Genomic DNA, 19,802 nt, shown 5'->3' on the forward strand with positions numbered 1-19,802 from the left:
AACTTATCCCCACCCCTTTTTCTTTCAAGCTGTACTGCCGAGCAGTGCAAACTAAGGGCTCCTTTTACTAAGCCGCACTAGCGTGGTTAATGCGCGAGACTTTTCATCACACCCTAACCCCGCGCTGGCCAAAAACTACCGCCTGCTCAAGAGGCGGTAGCGGCGTGTCCGGCTGTTTAGCATGGCTTAGTAAAAGGAGCCCTAATGCTGAGCTTCCCATAGGAATAGAATGGGCAGCTCGGCATTTAGTTTGTGCTGATTCAGCTTCATAAAATGGGGGGAGGGGGAGTTAGAGTTATATTTTGTAATATTATCACTAACATTTTGGTTTGCTGCAAATGCAACTGATGGATAATACCATTACAAAACTAAAACAGCTATTCTTGTCCTCTAGACCAGTAGTTCCCAACCCTTACCCGGAGGACCACCAGCCAGTTGGGTTTTCAGGATAACCCTTTTGAATATGCATGAGAGGGATTTGCATATAATGGAGGTGACAGCCATGCAAATCTGCCCCATGCATATTCATTAGGGCTATCCTGAAAACCTGAGTGGATGGTGGTCCTCCATGATAGGGTTGGGAACCACTGCTGTAGACACCAGTGTGCCCAGTAGATTTGTGGTTTACTCCTCATGGCATATTTGAAATCTTTCCAGGTACGAGACACTGCTGCTTTGACAATGTTCAGGTTAAAGGATATGAAAGCCACTCAAAAAGATTCACACTCCCAATCTGGGAAAGAATATATAAATAAAGTTCTCTTTATCAAACATTTTTACAAAAACACACCTCCTCAAGAATGCTTTCTGGAAGGCCAACAGATGTACCATCTTTCTTGGTTTATTCTCACTCTTCAGTTTTCAAATGAATCCTCTAAAAGCAATTTCAGATAAGAGAGTATTTCAAAACCTGTTGACCAAACTATAATGTAAGATCGTATAGATGCATGCTCTGGTGACATCTGCATAATCCATCTGTGCAATTCATATCCTTCTCTGGGCATAGCCACATCATTTTTCTTCAGGAATTTCACTGGACAAAGATCATTCCCGCCATCACCAATATAGACAATTTTTGTATACTGTACTCCATGTTGTAACTGCACATCTACAAATTCTTCTAATATTTTTCTTTTGCAAAGGTTTGAAGGGCATTCTGAACATAGATGAGCATGGAAATTCTGCACAACTAGATAGCCGAAATCATCAAAATTTGCAGGATTTGTAAATATTGCATCAAATACGCCAAGCAAACTAGAACCTTTCAAAATCCAATCAATAAATATTACATTGGAATCAGAAATTACTATACAATCAAACATGTGTTTTCTCTGGGCAATGAAGTTCAGAAGTTCATGCATTCCTGCAGTGAAAGGTATAGCTGTCATCATTTTCTTCATTTCATCTGCTCTTACTCCTTGGTCTCCCAAGTAATGAAATACTCTGCTCATATATTCAGTCCATTTTCCTCTTTCATATGAGCTTCGCAATACATCAGGTAGCTTTCTTCCTGGAGCACAATTCACAATCCAGGTATCACTGTTGTCATCTATGATGGTATGGTCAAAGTCAAAAACCAATAGGAACTTCATGCTCACTTACCACTTATTTAACTGAGAAAAAGGAAAAACATTAAAAAAATTAACCATTAAAAAAGAGCAAGTTAACAAAATGTAGTGGTGATAATACAGCAGATCTTTCAGAGATTATTAAGTTAGGTAAATATTTTTAAATGAATGAGATACAGAGTGATTAAACTGAATAACTATGGATTCAACATTAAGCACTCATGTACACATCCCCAGTTGCATGTGTTAGATTTTTAAGATAGATCCTGCAGCCACAATTTGTATGTTACTTTATATACATTTTTTACATTTGTGCATCTAGTTAATTTGATTTTTTTTTATTTTTTTTTAAATAAGGTGGGAGGGGGTGCATGGATAGAGCAGGTCATAATCAGTACTGGGAAAACAGAAAGATAGAGAATCTCTGCAGGACAAGGAGAAAGGATCTAGAGGAAGAAAGGACCAAGATAAGAGATTAAGGCATACAGCAGAGGGAGGAAGTACCACAAGGAGGGGGAGACTCATGAACTAGCAAGGATCCAAGATCATAAGTGGAAAGGAAAGAGAATGTGCTCATACACTTTCCGATACTGATCCCTTTCTCATGCACTCTCTGCATCCACTTCAATCTTGTCATTCCTCCTTTTCCACATTCAACTCTCCCTAATACCCTCCATTTCACTCACTCCCCTCCTCCACATTTTCTCCAACATAATTCTCACTTCCCCCACTCAATTTTCTCCAATTAATTTTCCCTTAGCTGATTTCTTCCCAAAATCCCCCATCAGACATTTTCAGTTACTTTCTCTCCATCCCCAGACAATCCCCTCACTCACTCTCTACTCTCTAGACACCTCCTAAAACTCCACTACTCCTTCCCCCTGTACCATCTTCACTCCCACATTCCTCCAATTGCTTTCCATCCTCATTCTCCCAGCTTCCCTCCACTCTCATCACAATCATAGCTACCAGCACAATTCCTTCCCTAGAAACATCAATGGTCATCCCAGATGGTTTGAGGCATGAATGACCAAAGCAACACATTTGGCCATGTCCTCATCTACTGTCTGGGGCCCAAGTGTTACTTGTACCTTAGGCAGGACAATGATGTCCGAAGCGCTGTGCTGCTACCAGGGGGGGGAACTCTTTAGATCACCTGTAGACAATGCCTTCTTCAGTGAAGGCAGGTGCAGAGGACCAGGTCAACTGCCCTGTTTGCCAGCTTCTAATATTAGCTATGCTTGCTGGTATCCTCCAAACTCCTAAGTGAATAAAGGAAGGGGTGGATCACAAAGGAGGGTGAGTGAGGGGCTGAAAAGAGAAGAAGCACTGCTGGTTTAGGGAAACTTCTGGAACCTGCTTCATGGTCTGTAAATAAAGTGGAAAACTGGCTCACTTTGAGGGGGGACTCCATGCATATATTTACTTAAGCTCCACTGCCACTGGATTTCAGCTGCTGGCCGGGCACTTTCAAGAACATATGCCAGAACTATTGTCGGTGTGCAGGAACAAGAAGGGAATGGCCGGTTGGATATCTGAAAGGGAAACAGATAAAATATGAATCCCCGTTTTTTTAAATGTGCATCGATATAAAGATAAGTAGCAGTAGAGCGACTGTCGATTAACAGAAGTGGAGAAAGGGAAGGTGATTAAGTGTTAGGCTAAAAAGAGGTACCCATATACACTTTCTTGCTTTGGGCCCCATTAAGAACTAGTCACCCTTACACCGACACAATGCTCTATCAACAAATGATAAGAAGGCTTGGTGACCCGGCAGAGGCTTCTGGGCTAAACGATATTCCATTTACCAACGCACTCAATTACACAGAATATTAAATATCATAAGACCTGGCCCAGCATATCACACCAGGCTGAATCCTATGCTATAGGCCGCTTGTCACAGCTTTTTCTCTTCCCGTTTTCCTCGCCAGTCCCTTAAACGCCTTTACAGCTTTGGAACCTACCACCTTCCAGAGTCTGAATCCCAAATCTTCTATTCTAAACAATAACGAAATCCCACACTCAAATTACCCCTTTCCTCATAATAAACCATCGGCAACACCATGTCTACCGACCAACCCTTGATCACATGATCCTCGGGACCACCCACTTCTCGTTCTCCGGTTACATCCATACCCCAAATACCTCACTTCCGGTACCGCTGCTAGGCAACGAGAGCCTGGTAAAGAAACAAAGGTAGCTGGAAAGTTGCCTGGTTTGGAGCACGGAATTTGCGAGGAAGAAGCTGTTTTCCTTCTAGTCACTCTTTGACATGTCTACGACTTCAACCTCGGTAGTGCAGTATGGGAGACGGAAAGGCTGGCAAAGGGAAAATACAGGTACGAAATTCTGCTTTTTCCAGACCAGCACATCAGTCCTGGACACTAATATCCGGAGGAGTCCGCTGTACTAATGGAAACGAAAGTTTAGTAATGTTGCCCCCTTCAGGTTAGAGCTACAGAATAAGCAAGCACGGATAAATTCTTCCAGAGTAGATCGGGTTGTGTAAGTGGAAACTAGAACGGGAACTGCCTGTAGTAAAGTGGTGCGGGTGGAATGTTTTGCTGCAAGTTTGTAGCTCTCACTTTTGTGACCACGAAGCATAAGTATCAGCGCTGTGGATGCTAAGCAGCCTCAGTATTGAGAAACCTGCTTCATTGTGGTCATGGAAGGGGTAATTTGTTTTCTATTTAGCACTCCCAATCATTTTGAAAAGTTGGCTTTAATGAACTGAATTATTCTTCGTACAGTGATTTAGGCCCAGATTCTCATGGTTTGGCCTGCATGCATTTTAGTGGCAGATTATCAAAACTGCTTATCTGTTTTTAGCGAGGTTTCTAGCAGTCTCCGACACTGACATGCAAATGGACTCTTCAACATTAAAATGAGCAGTCGGGTGGAATTTTTAAAATCACCGAGCCATTCTCCAAAAGCGGCATTGGCTTTGGGTGACAAAAATCAGTGACTGGTCCAGGGGTACCAGTACAGTGACAGCACTGTTTAAAACCCCGGCATAGCAGTGTCAGAGACTGCTAGAAAAGCCATTTTGAGAAGCACCCCACAGCAGTGGGAGAACTGCCCACTCTCTCCCGCTGCCAAGCAACCCCCTCCCCTGCAGCGGAGAGCTACCCACTCTCCTTTGCTGACAAGCGAGCCCCCCAGCAGCGGGAGAGATGCCCATTCTCTTGCGGTGCATCACAACAGTCCCCTGCCTCTGTCCCCTCTCCCCCGTACTTTAAATAGATGGCTGACCTGAGAGATGCCTACTCTCTCCGGTCAGCTGGCCCACCTTTTCCAAAATGGGCCTTCCCCTCCCTGTTGCATCCTGGGATGCACTGGGGAGGGGCCTAAGGCTCTGATTGGCCTGGACGCCTAAGGCCTCTCCTGTGGGAGGGGCCTTATACAACCTGGGCTAATCAGAGCCCCAGGCCCCTCCCTGGTACATCTCAGGATGCACCATGAGGGGAAGACCCATTTTGGAAGATGCAGGTCAGCTGGCTGGGGGGTGTTGTGATGCAGCGGAAGAGAATGGGCATCTCTCCCGCTGCCAAGCAACACCCCCCCAGCAGCGGGAGAGATGCCCATTCTCTTCCGCTGCATCACAACACCCCCCGGCCAGCTGACCTGCATCTTCCAAAATGGGTCTTCCCCTCATGGTGCATCCTGAGATGTCAATGTAAACGACTGGGATAAATTCAAAAGAAAAAAGTTCCTAAAGGTCAATAATGTACTAACGCTGGTATAGGAACAATAAAGCTACTTTAAATGCCTTTTAACCTTGAGTAGTGCTCAGACTCCAAGATGGATCGTAAGAACTCAATATGGGGACAAGCCCCTGTAGAGATTCCTATGGTATCTATCATTGCACCATTGTACAGTTAAAGGTGATTCAAAGCGCTATTTGAAAAGTACTCATATAATTCACTAGTCCATATAAAGAAACATAATGTCCAACTGTAAAGGAACTTCAAAATTGTGACTTCAAAAATAGACTTAGCTTGAAAAATGCCAACAGCGTGAGTTCAGCTGGGTTCTAACAGCGTGAGTTCAGCTGGGTTCTGACGCGTTTCGCCGCCCTGGCTTCCTCAGAGAACCCGCTAAGTTGCTGGAAAAGTTCAATGCAGTAAGTGTCCTAAACACACAAAAACAAGACAAAGTGCATGTGATTGTAGTGCTGAAAATGCAAGTAAATGATCCATTATAATACAACGCTCACGGCGCTGCCGGCTGGATACCTGATTCAAAAAGTGATTTTTCTGTTTCCTGTGACGTAAGCGCTCAGCTGAGCGCCCGGTATTTATGCTATGGAAGATGTATCAATCACCTAGTGGAGAAACGCCCACCACTCCACTTCTTTGTTTAAACCAGCAGGAGATACCGTCTGCCAGTGGAATATCCAACTTTGTTCATGTTTCCATGTTTCGCACACAAACATAGCTTTTTTGGACATTAGCATTACCCTTGATAAGGGAGTTTTTGAAACTTCTATACATCGCAAACAAACAGACAGGAACACTTTACTTCACTATGACAGTTATCATCCTCGTCACCTGAGGGACAATTTACCCGTGGGTCAATTTTTAAGACTCAGGCGTTTGTGTAGTAGTAAGGAAGAATACAAAACCCGGTCTGGAGATATGTGGCAACGATTCAAGGACCACGGATATCCCCATGGTACTATCAAGAAAGCCTATAAACGGGCTTTGTATGCTCACCGCTCTTATCTGTTACAGCATTCTCCTAACCAATCTGATGATCGGATGGTTTGCACGCTTCCTTACTCATATAAAGCGTTTGCCATAAAGAAGATCATCAACACCCACTGGCACATTCTTCAGGTACACCAAAGTCTCGCACAACCTCCTCTTTTTGCATACTCTAGATGTAGAAACCTTCAGGATTGCATATCTACTTCTCATTTTGTCAGCAAACCAGAGAGTACATTGATGCAATCTAAAGGTCATTTTAAATGCGGGCATTGTACCATTTGTGTGCATGCATTGGAAACCACCCATATTCAACATCCCAGTTTACCAAAGAAGTATTTTCTACGTCAGCACACTGATTGTGACATGCAGGGGGTTGTCTATATGATCCTTTGTCCATGTAAATTGCTTTACATCGGACACACCACCAGAAGCATTAAAACACGTATTATTGAACATCTGAGCAAAATCAGAAGGGGAGACATGAATGCCCCTCTTGTTCAACATTGGCATGCCATACCACACCAGCTACAGGATTTACAGTTCGTTGTTCTAGAGATGGCTCACTGTAATAGAGGGGGAAATGCCCAAGCTTGGCTGTGGAAACATGAACAAAGTTGGATATTCCACTGGCAGACGGTATCTCCTGCTGGTTTAAACAAAGAAGTGGAGTGGTGGGCGTTTCTCCACTAGGTGATTGACACATCTTCCATAGCATAAATACCGGGCGCTCAGCTGAGCGCTTACGTCACAGGAAACAGAAAAATCACTTTTTGAATCAGGTATCCAGCCGGCAGCGCCGTGAGCGTGGTATTGTAATGGATCATTTACTTGCATTTTCAGCACTACAATCACATGCACTTTGTCTTGTTTTTGTGTGTTTAGGACACTTACTGCATTGAACTTTTCCAGCAACTTAGCGGGTTCTCTGAGGAAGCCAGAGCGGCGAAACGCGTCAGAACCCAGCTGAACTCACGCTGTTAGAACCCAGCTGAACTCACGCTGTTGGCATTTTTCAAGCTAAGTCTATTTTTGAAGTCACAATTTTGAAGTTCCTTTACAGTTGGACATTATGTTTCTTTATATGGACTAGTGAATTATATGAGTACTTTTCAAATAGCGCTTTGAATCACCTTTAACTGTACAATGGTGCAATGATAGATACCATAGGAATCTCTACAGGGGCTTGTCCCCATATTGAGTTCTTACGATCCATCTTGGAGTCTGAGCACTACTCAAGGTTAAAAGGCATTTAAAGTAGCTTTATTGTTCCTATACCAGCGTTAGTGCATCCTGAGATGTACCAGGGAGGGGCCTGGGGCTCTGATTAGCCCAGGTTGTATAAGGCCTCTCCCACAGGAGGGTATCTCTTCCTCTGCAGGGAGGGTGTTATGTGGCAGTCGAAGTGAGTCGACATCTCTCCCGCTGCAGAGGGGAGGGTGTCGCTTGGCAGGGGGAGAGAGTGGGCATCTCTCCAGCTGCAGGAGGGGTGTTGGTTGGCAGCGGGAAAGATTGAACATCTCTCTCACATGCAAATTTAGCGAGTCTTCGCTACTCTCCGCCAACTTCATTTACAAGAGCGTTTTTTGAGAATGACTCACTTTTTTTAATTCGTTACCAGAATGGCTGCAATAGAAGCCTGTCATTTTTTAAAGCGTTTTTTAAAGAACCTAGGCCTATGTGGCAGACTGAGCATCTTCCGCACTTTTTATGTCCACTATCTGCAGTAATTGTTGTGTATATTCAGTTTTCATTGCTAGCTCCCACATAACTAATTGACCAAACAGAACTGTATAAATAAATAGTTGTCCTACCTTTGGTCACTTAGCTATGAGGGTGCCAGCGATAAATATTGCTGGTACCTGCATAGCTCCTAGCTGCTCCCCAAATCTGCCTCTGGAACACCCTTCTGCCCATTTTTGAAATGGCCAGTCTTAGCCAATATTCAATGGAACTGCTTCGTTAAGTGCCCTATATATCAGCAGTTGGCTTGCTGAGTGCAATTTAAGCAGGCAGGAGCCTCTTCTAACTTTTTTAAATTGCTTTGAATACTGAGTGGCCTGTGTTCAGGATTTTGTAGTGAAATTTACTAATGTTGGTGTATTTGCAATGCTTGGCATAAATAATAATTTCCTCTTCTAGAATTTTAGTTTTATAATATTGCGTCATATGACTAAGGAAGGTATTTTTAATTTGCTGAAAGGCACTCAAAAACAGTTTTGAAATCTATGATGCACTACACCTAGTATATCTAATAAAAATGTAAAACTGTATATTGTAAGTCTATTTTTTTGTTCATTGTGGTGATAGAAGAAGAGCTTTCCAAAATAGCTCCCACTGGAGAACTAATTTCAAAAGGAATAGATCTTCGTCAGGTTACTGTACTGCCAAAACAGGAGTGGGAAAGAATTCAAGATAAGCTCAACAATCCAGACAAAGAACTAAAGCGTATTCTTGCTGAAGTAAAAGAGAAGAAAGATTTACATTTACGTTCTAAAGAAGTTGTGAAAAACTGGACCAACACAATTACAGTAAGTAAAAATTTACTTACAAGATGATTTGCTAGGCTTTCTATTTAAAATGCATAAATACAATTTTTTTTTTCAAATATGATTGTTGCTTATTGAAATCTAGGTGCCACTAGTTATTGGGGAAGCATGTTAGTATTAAGTTGAAGAATTCTGATCTTATTTTTGGAGGTCTCTGCTCTCATTAAAGCCCTCCAGCCAATAAACACTCAATCCAATCTTTATATATGGGAATTCAGATTCCACCTTTTCAAACAGAATTGATGGTAGTGGTGCTCTTCATTATTCCATTATACTTGTGTCTTATTTATATTCCATTATAATCTTATTAACCTTTTCTTTAAAGTTAAATTGAATAACTTATCTTAAATCCTTGTAGGTTCCCCTTCCCGATGCGTTTCGTCTGTCTTTATCAAGGTCAGGGGAACTGCAAAACAAATACAAAGCCCAAAGTTATAACTTTCATCATCTATTCCCTTATCATTATTCATTAAAACAGCTACACTTACCAAAGGATAAGTATTAACTTATTCCATTTCCTACTGCTGCGGGCGTTCAAAGATGGCCGCGGCGTTTACTCTGAGCGTTATATAAGCCCCTCCCCTGACGTCCTCAGCGTATCCCCTAGCAACCATTCCTATAGTCCCTATTACCATTTTAAACAGGTCCCAATCCCAAAATCAGGAATCCACTTGAGCCATCCAGTCCGAAACTTCGTTCAGACTGGTGGAAGCCATAGTTTGCAATTGGAACATCCATCTAAGCTCCCTTAGATTTAATGTGCGCTCAATATTACCTCCTTCCCACCCTACAGTAATCATATCCAGTACTCTCCACTTTAAATCTGTAAGGCCATGATTACATACTCTCCAGTGTCTAACCAGAGGAGATACTTCACAGCTCGTATGCACCCGGGATTTATGTTCGGTTAGTCGTACCCTAATAGCCCGAGTAGTGCGGCCAATATACAGTTTTGGGCAAGGGCATTGGATAAGATATATTACATGGTCTGAATTGCAGTTCGTCTGATGTCTGGCGATATACTTGGTACCCAAAACAGGATGGGTCCAGCTTTCCCCCGCCATCACAAAGGGGCACCATTGGCACTGCCCACAGGGTACATGATTCCCCACATTAGGCAATTGTAAATCCCTAGAGATATGATGCCCTATGCTTTCGCAGTAGGAAATGGAACAGATTTTGAGATTTTGAGTAATGGAATGCAGATTCCAGGTAGGAGCATATGGAATAAGAAGTTTATCGATAAATGCAGGTAAATTGGACTGCTTGGTTTTAAATGTTAACAGAAGTGTTTTTGTAGGTGATGTGGTGAAGAATGGGTAGCCAGTGGGCTTTGAACAAGAGGGGGGTCACATGGTCGAATTTTTTAGCTTTGTAGATGAGTTTGACTGCAGTGTTTTGCAATAGTTGAAGCCGGCAAATTTCCTTTTGTGTAATGCCTTGATACAAGGCATTACAGTAGTCAATGTTGGAGATAACAAAGGAGTGAATCAAAATGTTGATGGAGGGGAGGGTCTAATAGAGAAAGGATAGCGCGGATGAGTGTTAGTTTGTAAAAACACTTCTGAGTGACATTGCTGATTTGATGATGAAAGTTAAGATCTTCGTCAGTAATAACTCCTAGGAGTTTGATTTTATTGTCAAGTTGGATAGGGCATCAATACTAATTGGATGGTTCAGAGTTACTTTTGGAAAAGTAGAGAAAAATATGCCCTTGGATTTGGAGATGTTCAGGGAAACTTGTTTCTGAACTTTCTGCTTTCAATCTTCCTTCTGTTTTTTACTTATCAAAGGTTGTTACTTCATTGCAACCTACCTCTTTAAATGATCCAATTCCATTTTTTCTTGTAAAAAGATTTTTGGATAGTTTCATCGGCCCCTTAGTAGCCATTGTCACTAATAGTTTTAAAACTGCAACATTTCCTCTTCCTTGGAAGCACGCTATTGTTACTCCGGTGCTTAAAGCCCCTAAATTGGATCAGGCAGTTGTCTGCAATTATACATCTATTTCTAACTTACCATTATTTCTTTCCAAAATTACTGAAAGGGTGGTTGCTACACAATTATCTGACTTCCTAGACTCTACAAATGCTCTTCATCTATGACAGACAGGCTATTGTCCCCATCACTCAACTGAAACATTCTCTTTTAGGTTTAACTAATTACATAAGGTCCATTTCTTGACAGTAATTGTGATGTTCTATTTTCTTTGGACATGTCCGCTGCTTTCAAATTAGTGGATCATTCAATCCTATTGGACCATCTAAAGGTCTTGCACATCACTGATAAAGCTCTTCAATGGTTCAACTTGTATCTCACTGAGTGATCCTACTCTGTTTACTAATCTGGTACTTTCTCTACTTCACAGCGGCTCCAATCTGGTGTCCCTCAAGGTTCTGTTCTTGGACCGATACTCTTCAATATTTTTCTCACTCCTTTAACATTTCTGCTTCAATCGCTTGGGTTTACATTTTTTATTCATGCGGACAACATTCAGTTACTTCATCCTTTCAACTTAGTGTTCTCATGATTTCTCCTTAATCTCCAATAAACTAGATGAAGTAACTGATTGGTTAGCATCTAATAGACTAAAGCTTAATTCTCAGAAAAGCTCAACAACGATTTTTTTCTACTAACAAAAGTTCTTCAAAACTTCCGTGCTTTACTTTGGTCTTCATCAGCTATTAAGATTCTTGGTGTTACCTTAGATAACTCATTGTCATTCCACTCTTATATTTCTTCTGTTGTCTTTTCCTCATTCTTCAAACTTCATCAGCTTCACTCTATTTGGTCACTTCTAAACCGTGGTTCTCTTCGGATCATTTTGCATTCCATGGCTATTTCCAAGCTTGATTACTGTAATTCTCTCTTAGTTGGACATCCCCAATACCAGCTTTATTGTCTTCAGCTCATACAAAACACTGCTGTCCGTCTTCTATATGGTTGTTCAAAATATGACCACACACTCCATGCTCAAATCTGAACATTTGCTCCCGATAGCATACAGAATACCATTTAAGTATAATGTGGTTACCTTCCAGATTCAGTCCTCTAGGCTTCCTTCATTTCTGTACTCCCTATTCAAGTAATAAGAACCTCCCGTTCCTCTTACCAACATTTGTTATCTGTGCTGTCTTTTCAACATATGTTTCTTGATATTAATCGTGATTCCAGTTTCTCTGTTATGGCTCCCATTTTGTGGAACTCCTTACCTTTATTCTTGAGGTCTGAAAAATCTCTCAAGAATTTTAAGTCGCAATTAAAGGCCTACTATTGTACAAAGGCATTGGTACCACTTCTCTCATAGACCAAGTTTTCAATGGTTTAATACGAATGCTTTTTCCTTCTTTTTATTTTCCCTTTATAGTTTTTCCCCCCAAGATAAATTGTAAGCCTTTCCTTTCTTGTTAATCTATTTGCGTCCTGTTTGTTCCCTTTTCCTGGTCTTACTACCTTGTTAGCCTTACTTTTTTTTTATCCTTGTTTTTTTTAATTGTAAACTACTTTGGTATAACATTTTCTGTTAATAATGGCAGTATATCAAATAAAAATAACTGTAACTGACCACTAGGCCAGTGTTTCTCAACCTGTGTACGCGGGCCGCTTGAGAGTATTTGGCCTGGCTACTAATTTCTGCCAAATTAGTGTCTACTGCTCCACTGCCACACCGTCGCCTAGGATCTCAAGTTCCTGCCCACCATCACCGCCACCCAGAATCTCCTGTTCCTGCCTGCCCACTGAATCTGCTTCCATTGTTCTCTCTTTGCTGTGCCGCCCCTCTCCCGAAGCTGACACAGTATGACACACTCTCCTTCGGTCTTCAGCCTTCAGCAGTGCTCCTTGCAGTGGGTGGTTCATGCAGAGATTCAGGCGCTGCAGGTAAGTGGCTGACCCAGAAGCCTTCTCTCCGACGTCAAGAGTTGATATCGGAGGGAGACTTGTGGGTCAGGCACGTGCAGCGTGTGGGTAGCTGCTTGTGCTGTCCATTGCAGGGAGTGTTGCTGGGGGCTGAGGCCCAAAGGAGTAGTGCAGTTCAAAAGGTAAGGGACAGAGACACAGAGGAGATGCATAAGGGTTTAGGGGAGGCAGCTGATCGGCACAGGAAATTATTTTCTTACACCCAAAAGTGAGGGGAATGGGAAAGAAATGTCAGATTGTGATGGGGAGAAGGGGAAGAGATTCTGGGCTATAGGTCCCCCTGGAGCTATTTTAAGCTAGGTGTGGGAGGAGGGGATTAGAGAGGGGGGAAATGCTGCACCAGAAGTGATGAGAGAGAAGAAGAAATGAAGGGCTCAGAAATTGGTGGAGGGAGGGGTTTGAGATGATGGGAAGGAGGGAAGAGGAAAGGAGAGAGATTGGAGTAGGAGTAAAGAACAAAAAGGGAATGATAAATTCTCTTACTACACCAGTCTGATATATTGAATGAGAAAAAACTAAATGAATAAAGGGAAGAAGTTTATAAGAAACAAAGACCTTGTCTGAGATTGGTTGCGGATCGCCGGACTAGATGGACAGAAGGTCTGATCCGGAGACGGCACTTCTTAAAAAATAAATAGAAGAAATTGCATTACGATTAGTACTATTATTATGGGAGTGGAGTCAGGGGCTGAGTTTGGGTGGGTCTGGGGCGGAGCTTGGGCAGGGGTACTCGGTTGGTATTTGTTAGGCTTAGGGGGTACTTGGCTTGAAAAGGTTGAGAAACACTGCACTAGGCTGCCCCTCTGCATTACTGAGATGCCTGTGTGGTCAGTTCATCAGAAATGTTGCCAGACAATCTTTTATTTCAAAAATGGTACTTACAGATGGATGTGTTGAGTCTGAAAACATCTAGCTCAAAGCCATAATTGAACTAGAAATTTAGACGTGTTTCTGGCAAAAAGTCTCAATTTGGAATTAGACATCATATCAAAAATACCCTTCCGTGTTTGCTTGTTCATATAAATGATGTTTATTAAAAACAAGCGGTCAGAATCTCCAAATAGGACATATGAACAATTTCACCTTTCAGCTGAATAAAACTTAGAAATTAAAGGGAGAATTTCAATAATGTAGTATTCTAGTATGACAGACACTGTATTCCTGATCTTGTGGGTAGTCAACCCCTTCTTGCTAGAATTCTCATAGGGAGCTTAATTTGTGTTTTTTTGCTCTGCCTCCCACCCTCCTGGGCTATCCTCCAATTCCTCAGTTGCTTCCTACAAGTGAGATGGTAGGAGCTTGTATTTTCTGCTCGTGTTTCTTTTCATTTATATTCAGCCTTTTTCGCTTATCATTTGCGATGCATTTCAGTGCTGCAGAAGATCCCTCTTATGGGACAGCTCTGGTTGTGGGAGAACGTTGAGAGTCTGCTTTCAAGGGACAGACTGCTTTGCACTGCACCCACTTGGACAGCCTGCACTAATAGTTCAGGGGCTCAGGAACCGTTCCCTTGGAAGCAAGTCTCGCCCCAGGTTCATCTGCAATGGGCTTGAGCGCAGGCTGAGTGTCTCCGTGGTATTTTTTTACAGGATCAGGGCTGATTGCTTTCCTCCCCGCATTTGCGTGTGTATGATCCAGTGGGCGTTGAGGTCTCCAGCTGGTTCGCTGGGCCTGAAAGGCAGTCAGAAGTCACAAGCAATCCAGATTCCAGGCTTGTTGAGGTAGAGGTTCTCCTTATAAGCAGTTTGCAGCTTCCATACTTGCAGCTCTCAGCACACAGCATAGCACAGTGAATAACAGGCTGACAGCCTGACAAACTAAATCTGGGCGGGGGGGTGTTCTGTAAAATCTTTTTTTTTTAAGGCTCTGGGGTTAGAGCTAGGTTCCCTCACCTCTAAAATCCCCAAATTGCTATTTTTTTATTCCCTAGTGTAGCTTTCCTGGGCCGTTTTTGACACTAAAATCAATGCGGCAGCAGCCATCTTGGATTTCCTGCTTTAAAAATAAAAGCCTCTATCTGCCTCAGAACACCTCGATTTTGCTTAAAAACAGGTGTGAAGGACTTCTCAGTCCAGGATGCCTCAGATTAAGGCCAGATTTGTGATGGCTTGAGCGTGAGGGGGTGGGAGCCGATGGCTTAACCTCCTCTAGTCCTTTGGGAGGTCTTAGTACTTATATGGTGCAAGGGCCAGGAGAAAAAAGTCCAAGTTTGAGCTGGGGAACAGTGCAAGTGTGTCCCTGTCAAAGCATATTCATGATGTTGCTGTTAAACCCCAGAAAGGAACTTGTGAGTATCTGCAAGGACCATCTGGACATCCTGAACAGGGGTTCCCCCTTGAATTTATCATTATGATGTTTGAAGCTTACAGGCTCTGGGGGGTTCCCCCCATGAGTGCAATTCCTCAGCAATAAAGCCATGCACAACATGGAGAGATCCAGTTTGAGGAAGACTCCAGGGCTCTCAATTCTTTTACTTTCCCAGTCAGAATTCTCTGTACCAGCTCTTGGGGGTGGGGGGGAGGGATCTGGATCTGGTGGAGGACCCTGATCTCAGAGAGGACCCGTGCGCAGGCTGTTTTAAGCCTTCATTGCTTTTGGAAGTGATCACGGACTCCCTCCAGGAATTAAATATGGAGACTCCACAGTCCTCTGTTATACAATGCTCGCTCATGATCAGCAACCAAAGCACAGACCACTTGTTTCCTCTCTAGACATTATAAAAAAATATGTTCACAGATCATAGGAGGCTGATTATAGACCTCAAACTTGTGAATGTGGCTCTCAAGATACCATGTATGGAAACCTTGTGGTTCGTGTTAACATTAGTGGCGCTGGTGAAATTTCTTGACTTCCTAGATTTGATGGAGGCCTATCTGTATATTCCTGTTTTTCCTGAGCACAGGAAATTTTTGTGGTTCCAAGTGCTAAAGCAACACTGCCAGTTTGTGACCTTGCCCTTTGGGCTGGCCCACATTCACCAAGGTAATGGTGGTGGTGGTTTCAGCGTGGGTATGCAAGTCCATCCGTTCCTGATTTTCTAATTGGAGCCCAGTCTGAATCCAAGGGCAGACTAGCGGTTCACCGAGTAATTCAACTGCTGTAGAAACTGGGCTGGGTGGTCAAGTTTCGGAAAAGCTACTTGGAGCTGACACAGATCTTGGAGTATCTGGGAATCCAGTTTGACACAAGGGAAAATAAGGTGTTCCTTCTGAAAGCCTGCAAACAGAAGCTTCTGCGCTAGATTCGGGTGTTTCAGTCTGCTCCAACAGCCTGTAGTCCCCTGGGCTAGGGTGCACTTGTGTCCCCTCCAGGATGTGCTTCTCTCCAAATGGTGTTCACAGAGCGATGTACTTCGCCAGCAGTGACTTGCACAGCAAAAGTTCATCACAGTCTGGCTTGGTGGTTGGAACACCAGTCTTTTACCAGAGGAGTTCCCCCTTGCGTCTTTTCATGGGTGATCCTGATGATAGATGCCAGCCTGTTTGGCTGGGAGGGCACATTACAGGGGCATCCAGTTTAGGGACGCTGGTTCCCTTTCTAGAGGAAATGTTTGATCAACCGCTTAAATCTCCGAGCCACCCACATGGTGCTTCAGGTGATCTGGAGTATGCTGTGGTATGAGTTGGGATAGCCTAGGTCAATCGCTAAGGGGGCTCCAAGAGTGCTGCTCTGTGTTTGGAAACCCAGATGCTGTTTTCGATGGGCAGATGGGATTCTGGCACTCTCAGCGGCACATGTGGCAGGAGTGGACATTGTGCAAGTGGATTTCCTCATCCAGAAGACCCTGTATCATGGAGAGTGTCACTGTCTCAGGAAGCCTTCACCTGCATGGCAAATCAGTGGGGGCACCCATTTGATCTAGAAAGCGATTCAGTTCTTCAGTCAAAGAGAGTATGATCCAGGAAGCGATGGCCTGGACACTGGTGCAACAATGGCCAAAGGCAGGTCTTCTTTATGCTTCCCCTCCGGGGCCCATGATAGGTAGACTTCTGTGCAAGATCATAGCAGACCAGGGGCTGGTGATTCTAGTAGCTGAGGTGACTGTGGTATGCAAACCCGTTTCAGCAGCAAAGGAATCAAAGTCTCGAACTTCCCTGTCCTCCCTGGCTGCTCATGCAGAGTCCCATTTCCCTACAGGATCCAGAACACTTTGTTCTTACGGCAAAGCTCTTAAGCATGCGGTGCTAGTGTGTAAAGGCTATTCGGATGGAATGGTAAGATGCAGGAAGAAGGCGATTATGGCGGCATTCCTTTCTGCAGGAAAGTCAGGAAAAAGGTCTAGTGGTTGGCTTTCTAAAAGTTCAGATTAAGGGCTTTCCTGTTTGGGGCCTAGGATTAATAAGAGCACTGTAACTGCATATCCAGATATGGCCAGGTTTTTGAAAGGCGTGTCATGACTCCGTCTTCTGGTGTGTCAGTCTTTTTACAACATAGAGTTTTAATCTGGTCCTCTGGGCACTAGTGAGAGCACCCTATGAACCCTTGGAACATGCTTCCGTCAAGACAGTGTTTACTGGTGGCAATCGCCTCTGTTCAAAGAGGTTGGAACTTCAGGCTTTGTCCTGCAGAGATCCATTTCTCAAGGTTCTAGATTCAGGCATGATCTTGCACGCAGTCCCCTCTTTCTTGCCAAAAGTGCTTTCCAGTTTCCACATCAACCAAGAAGTACACTTGCTTGCCTTCAAACCCTATAGATTGAGAAAGAGTTGATCAGGTGTTAAAATTATTGGATGGGCACAGACTCTTGCTACGCTCTCTAGAGGTCACAAACAAATTTTGATTGTTGGATTACCTGTTTATACTGGATGGGGCTGCCCATAAAGGGCAACTAACCTCGAAAGCGACCATTTCAAGATGGATCCATATGGTCATTTCTTCAGCCTTTATCGGAAGTGGAAAACATCCACTTATATCCATTAAGGCACACTCTACTTGCAGTGTTGCTTCCTCATGGGTGGAATATTTGGTGGGTCAGAAGAAATCTATAGAATGGCTACTTGGTCTTCTCTTCATATGTTTACAATCAGAGTTTCAGTTCTGACAGCAGGCTCATCTATCCCACCCTAAACTCGAGGGACTGCTTTGATAGAAACATAGAATATGACGGCAGAAAAGGGCCTTCTACCCAACAATTCTGCCACTCAAATAACCCTCCCCTCTAAGTTCTTCTTTGAAGTGAGCCCATGTGTTGATCCCATTTGTTCTTAAAGTCAGTCACGTTACTGGCCTCAACTACCTGAAGTGGAAGATCATTCCAACGGTCAACCATCCTTTCGGTGAAGAAGTACTTCCTAGTGTCACTATGGAATTTCCCGCCCCTGATTTTTAGCGGATGCCCTCTTGTCGCTGTAGGGCCTGTAAGGAAGAAGATGTCTTCTTCCACCTCAATACGGCCAGTGACGTATTTGAACGTCTCTCTCATGTCACTCCTCTCTCTGCGTTCCATGAGAGAGTAAAGGTGCAACTTACCTAGTCGTTCTTCATAAGGGACATCCTTGAGCCCTGAGACCATCTTGGTGGCCAATCGTTGAACCGATTCCATTCTTAGCACATCCTTCCGATAGTGTGGCCTCCAAAATTGTACACAGTATTCCAGATGTGGTCTCACCATGGACCTGTACAGCGGCATTACTGCCTCGGGCTTTCGGCTGACAAAGCTTCTCCAGATGCAACCCAGCATTTGTCTAGCCTTGGATGAGGCTTTCTCTACTTGATTGGCTGCCTTCATATCTTCACTAATGATTACTCCCAGGTCCCGTTCTGCCACAGTTCTGGTTAAGGTCTCACCATTCAGAGTGTAGATTCTGCATAGGTTTCTGCTACCAAAGTGCATAACCTTACACTTCTTGGCATTAAAATTCAGCTGCCAAATAGTAGACCAGTGCTCCAGAAAAAGTATGTCCTGTGTCATAGCGTCCTGTATCTCCGCCCACTATGTTGCATAATTTAGCATCATCAGCAAATAGTGCAATTTTACCCCGAAGTCCCTGAGGCAGATCTTGTATGAAGATATTAAATAGGATTGGACCCAGGACTGAGCCCTGCAGTACTCCACTGTACACTTCTGACTTTTCAGAGGAAGTACCATTTACCACCACCCTCTGATGTCTGCCACTGAGCCAGTCCTTGCCACTGAGCCAGTCCTTAACCCATGCAGTTAATATTTCTCCTAGCCCCAACAAACTCATCTTGTTCAAAAGTCTACAGTGTGGGTCGCTATCAAAAGCCTTGCTGAAGTCCAGATACAACACATCTAGGGACTCTCCTTTATCTAGTTCTTTTGTTATCCAGTCAAAGAAGCTGATCAGGTTGGATTGGCTGATTCTCCCCTTTGTAAATCCATGCTGGTGTGGATCCCTCAGTCTCTCGTCGTCCAGAACCATGTCTAATTTGTGTTTAATCAATGTTTCCATAAGTTTGCACACTATTGACGTGAGACTTACCAGTCTGTAATTTGCAGTCTCTAACCTGCATCCCTTTTTGTGGAGCGGAATGACGTTAGCTGTTTTCCAGTCTAATGGAACTTTTCCCATGCTCAGAGAAAGATTGAAGAGCACGGCTAATGCCTCTGCCAGGACATCTCTCAATTCCCTAAGCACTCTGGGATGCAAATTATCTGGTCCCATGGCTTTATACACTTTGAGCCTTGACAATTCTTGGTAGATGCTGCTGATGTAAAATTCAAAATTCTTGAACGGGTCTTCTGAGCTCTCTCTTGTTTGCAGCTGTGGGCCAGATCCTGGTGCCTCACAGGTAAATCCTGAGCAGAAGTATTTGTTCAATAGTTCGGCTTTATCGGAGTCCGATTCTGCAAAGTTGCCGTCGGGTTTCCTTAGGCACACTATCCCATCTGTATTCCTCTTTCTATCACTAACATACCTGAAGAAGGATTTATCCCCTTTTTTGATGTTCCTAGCTAAATCTTCTTCCATCCTGAGTTTGGCGTATCTGACCGCTGTTTTGACAGTTCTAGATTTTTCTAGATAAGCTTCTTTGTCTTCTGGTCGTCGTGATCGTTTGTAGGATACAAATGCTCTTTCTTCTGTTTGATGAGTTCAGGA

General features: G+C 43.5%; 2 protein-coding genes across 10 annotated transcripts in view; one reads left to right on the plus strand and one right to left on the minus strand.

Moving 5' to 3' along the window:
- Positions 1-741: 741 nt before the first annotated feature.
- PHOSPHO2 (phosphatase, orphan 2) lies at positions 742-3,718 on the minus strand. Of its 8 annotated transcripts, none has more exons than XM_033945280.1 (3): positions 3,600-3,718; positions 2,995-3,103; positions 742-1,613 (listed from the first exon to the last, which is right to left on the minus strand). In XM_033945280.1, exon 3 carries the CDS (start codon positions 1,590-1,592, stop codon positions 855-857), a length of 738 nt encoding a protein of 245 aa, XP_033801171.1. In that variant the 5' UTR covers positions 1,593-1,613; positions 2,995-3,103; positions 3,600-3,718; the 3' UTR covers positions 742-854. The 8 variants fall into 8 exon arrangements, with proteins under 8 accessions (XP_033801171.1, XP_033801167.1, XP_033801173.1 ...); XM_033945276.1 differs by having other exon boundaries at positions 2,965-3,103; XM_033945282.1 differs by having other exon boundaries at positions 3,533-3,681.
- A 5-nt stretch (positions 3,719-3,723) lies between these two features.
- Positions 3,724-19,802, plus strand: part of CCDC173 (coiled-coil domain containing 173) — a 127,316-nt gene continuing 111,237 nt past the window's right edge. Inside the window, exons 1-2 of one of the 2 annotated variants that reach the window (XM_033945275.1) lie at positions 3,724-3,907; positions 8,585-8,805. In XM_033945275.1, coding sequence (XP_033801166.1) covers positions 3,841-3,907; positions 8,585-8,805 — 288 coding nt within the window. In that variant the 5' untranslated portion in view covers positions 3,724-3,840. The remainder of the gene's footprint in view (positions 3,908-8,584; positions 8,806-19,802) is intronic. The other variant, XM_033945274.1, reaches the window with a different exon arrangement.

This window comes from Geotrypetes seraphini, chromosome 5, assembly GCF_902459505.1.
Source record: "Geotrypetes seraphini chromosome 5, aGeoSer1.1, whole genome shotgun sequence".
NCBI lineage: Eukaryota > Metazoa > Chordata > Amphibia > Gymnophiona > Dermophiidae > Geotrypetes > Geotrypetes seraphini.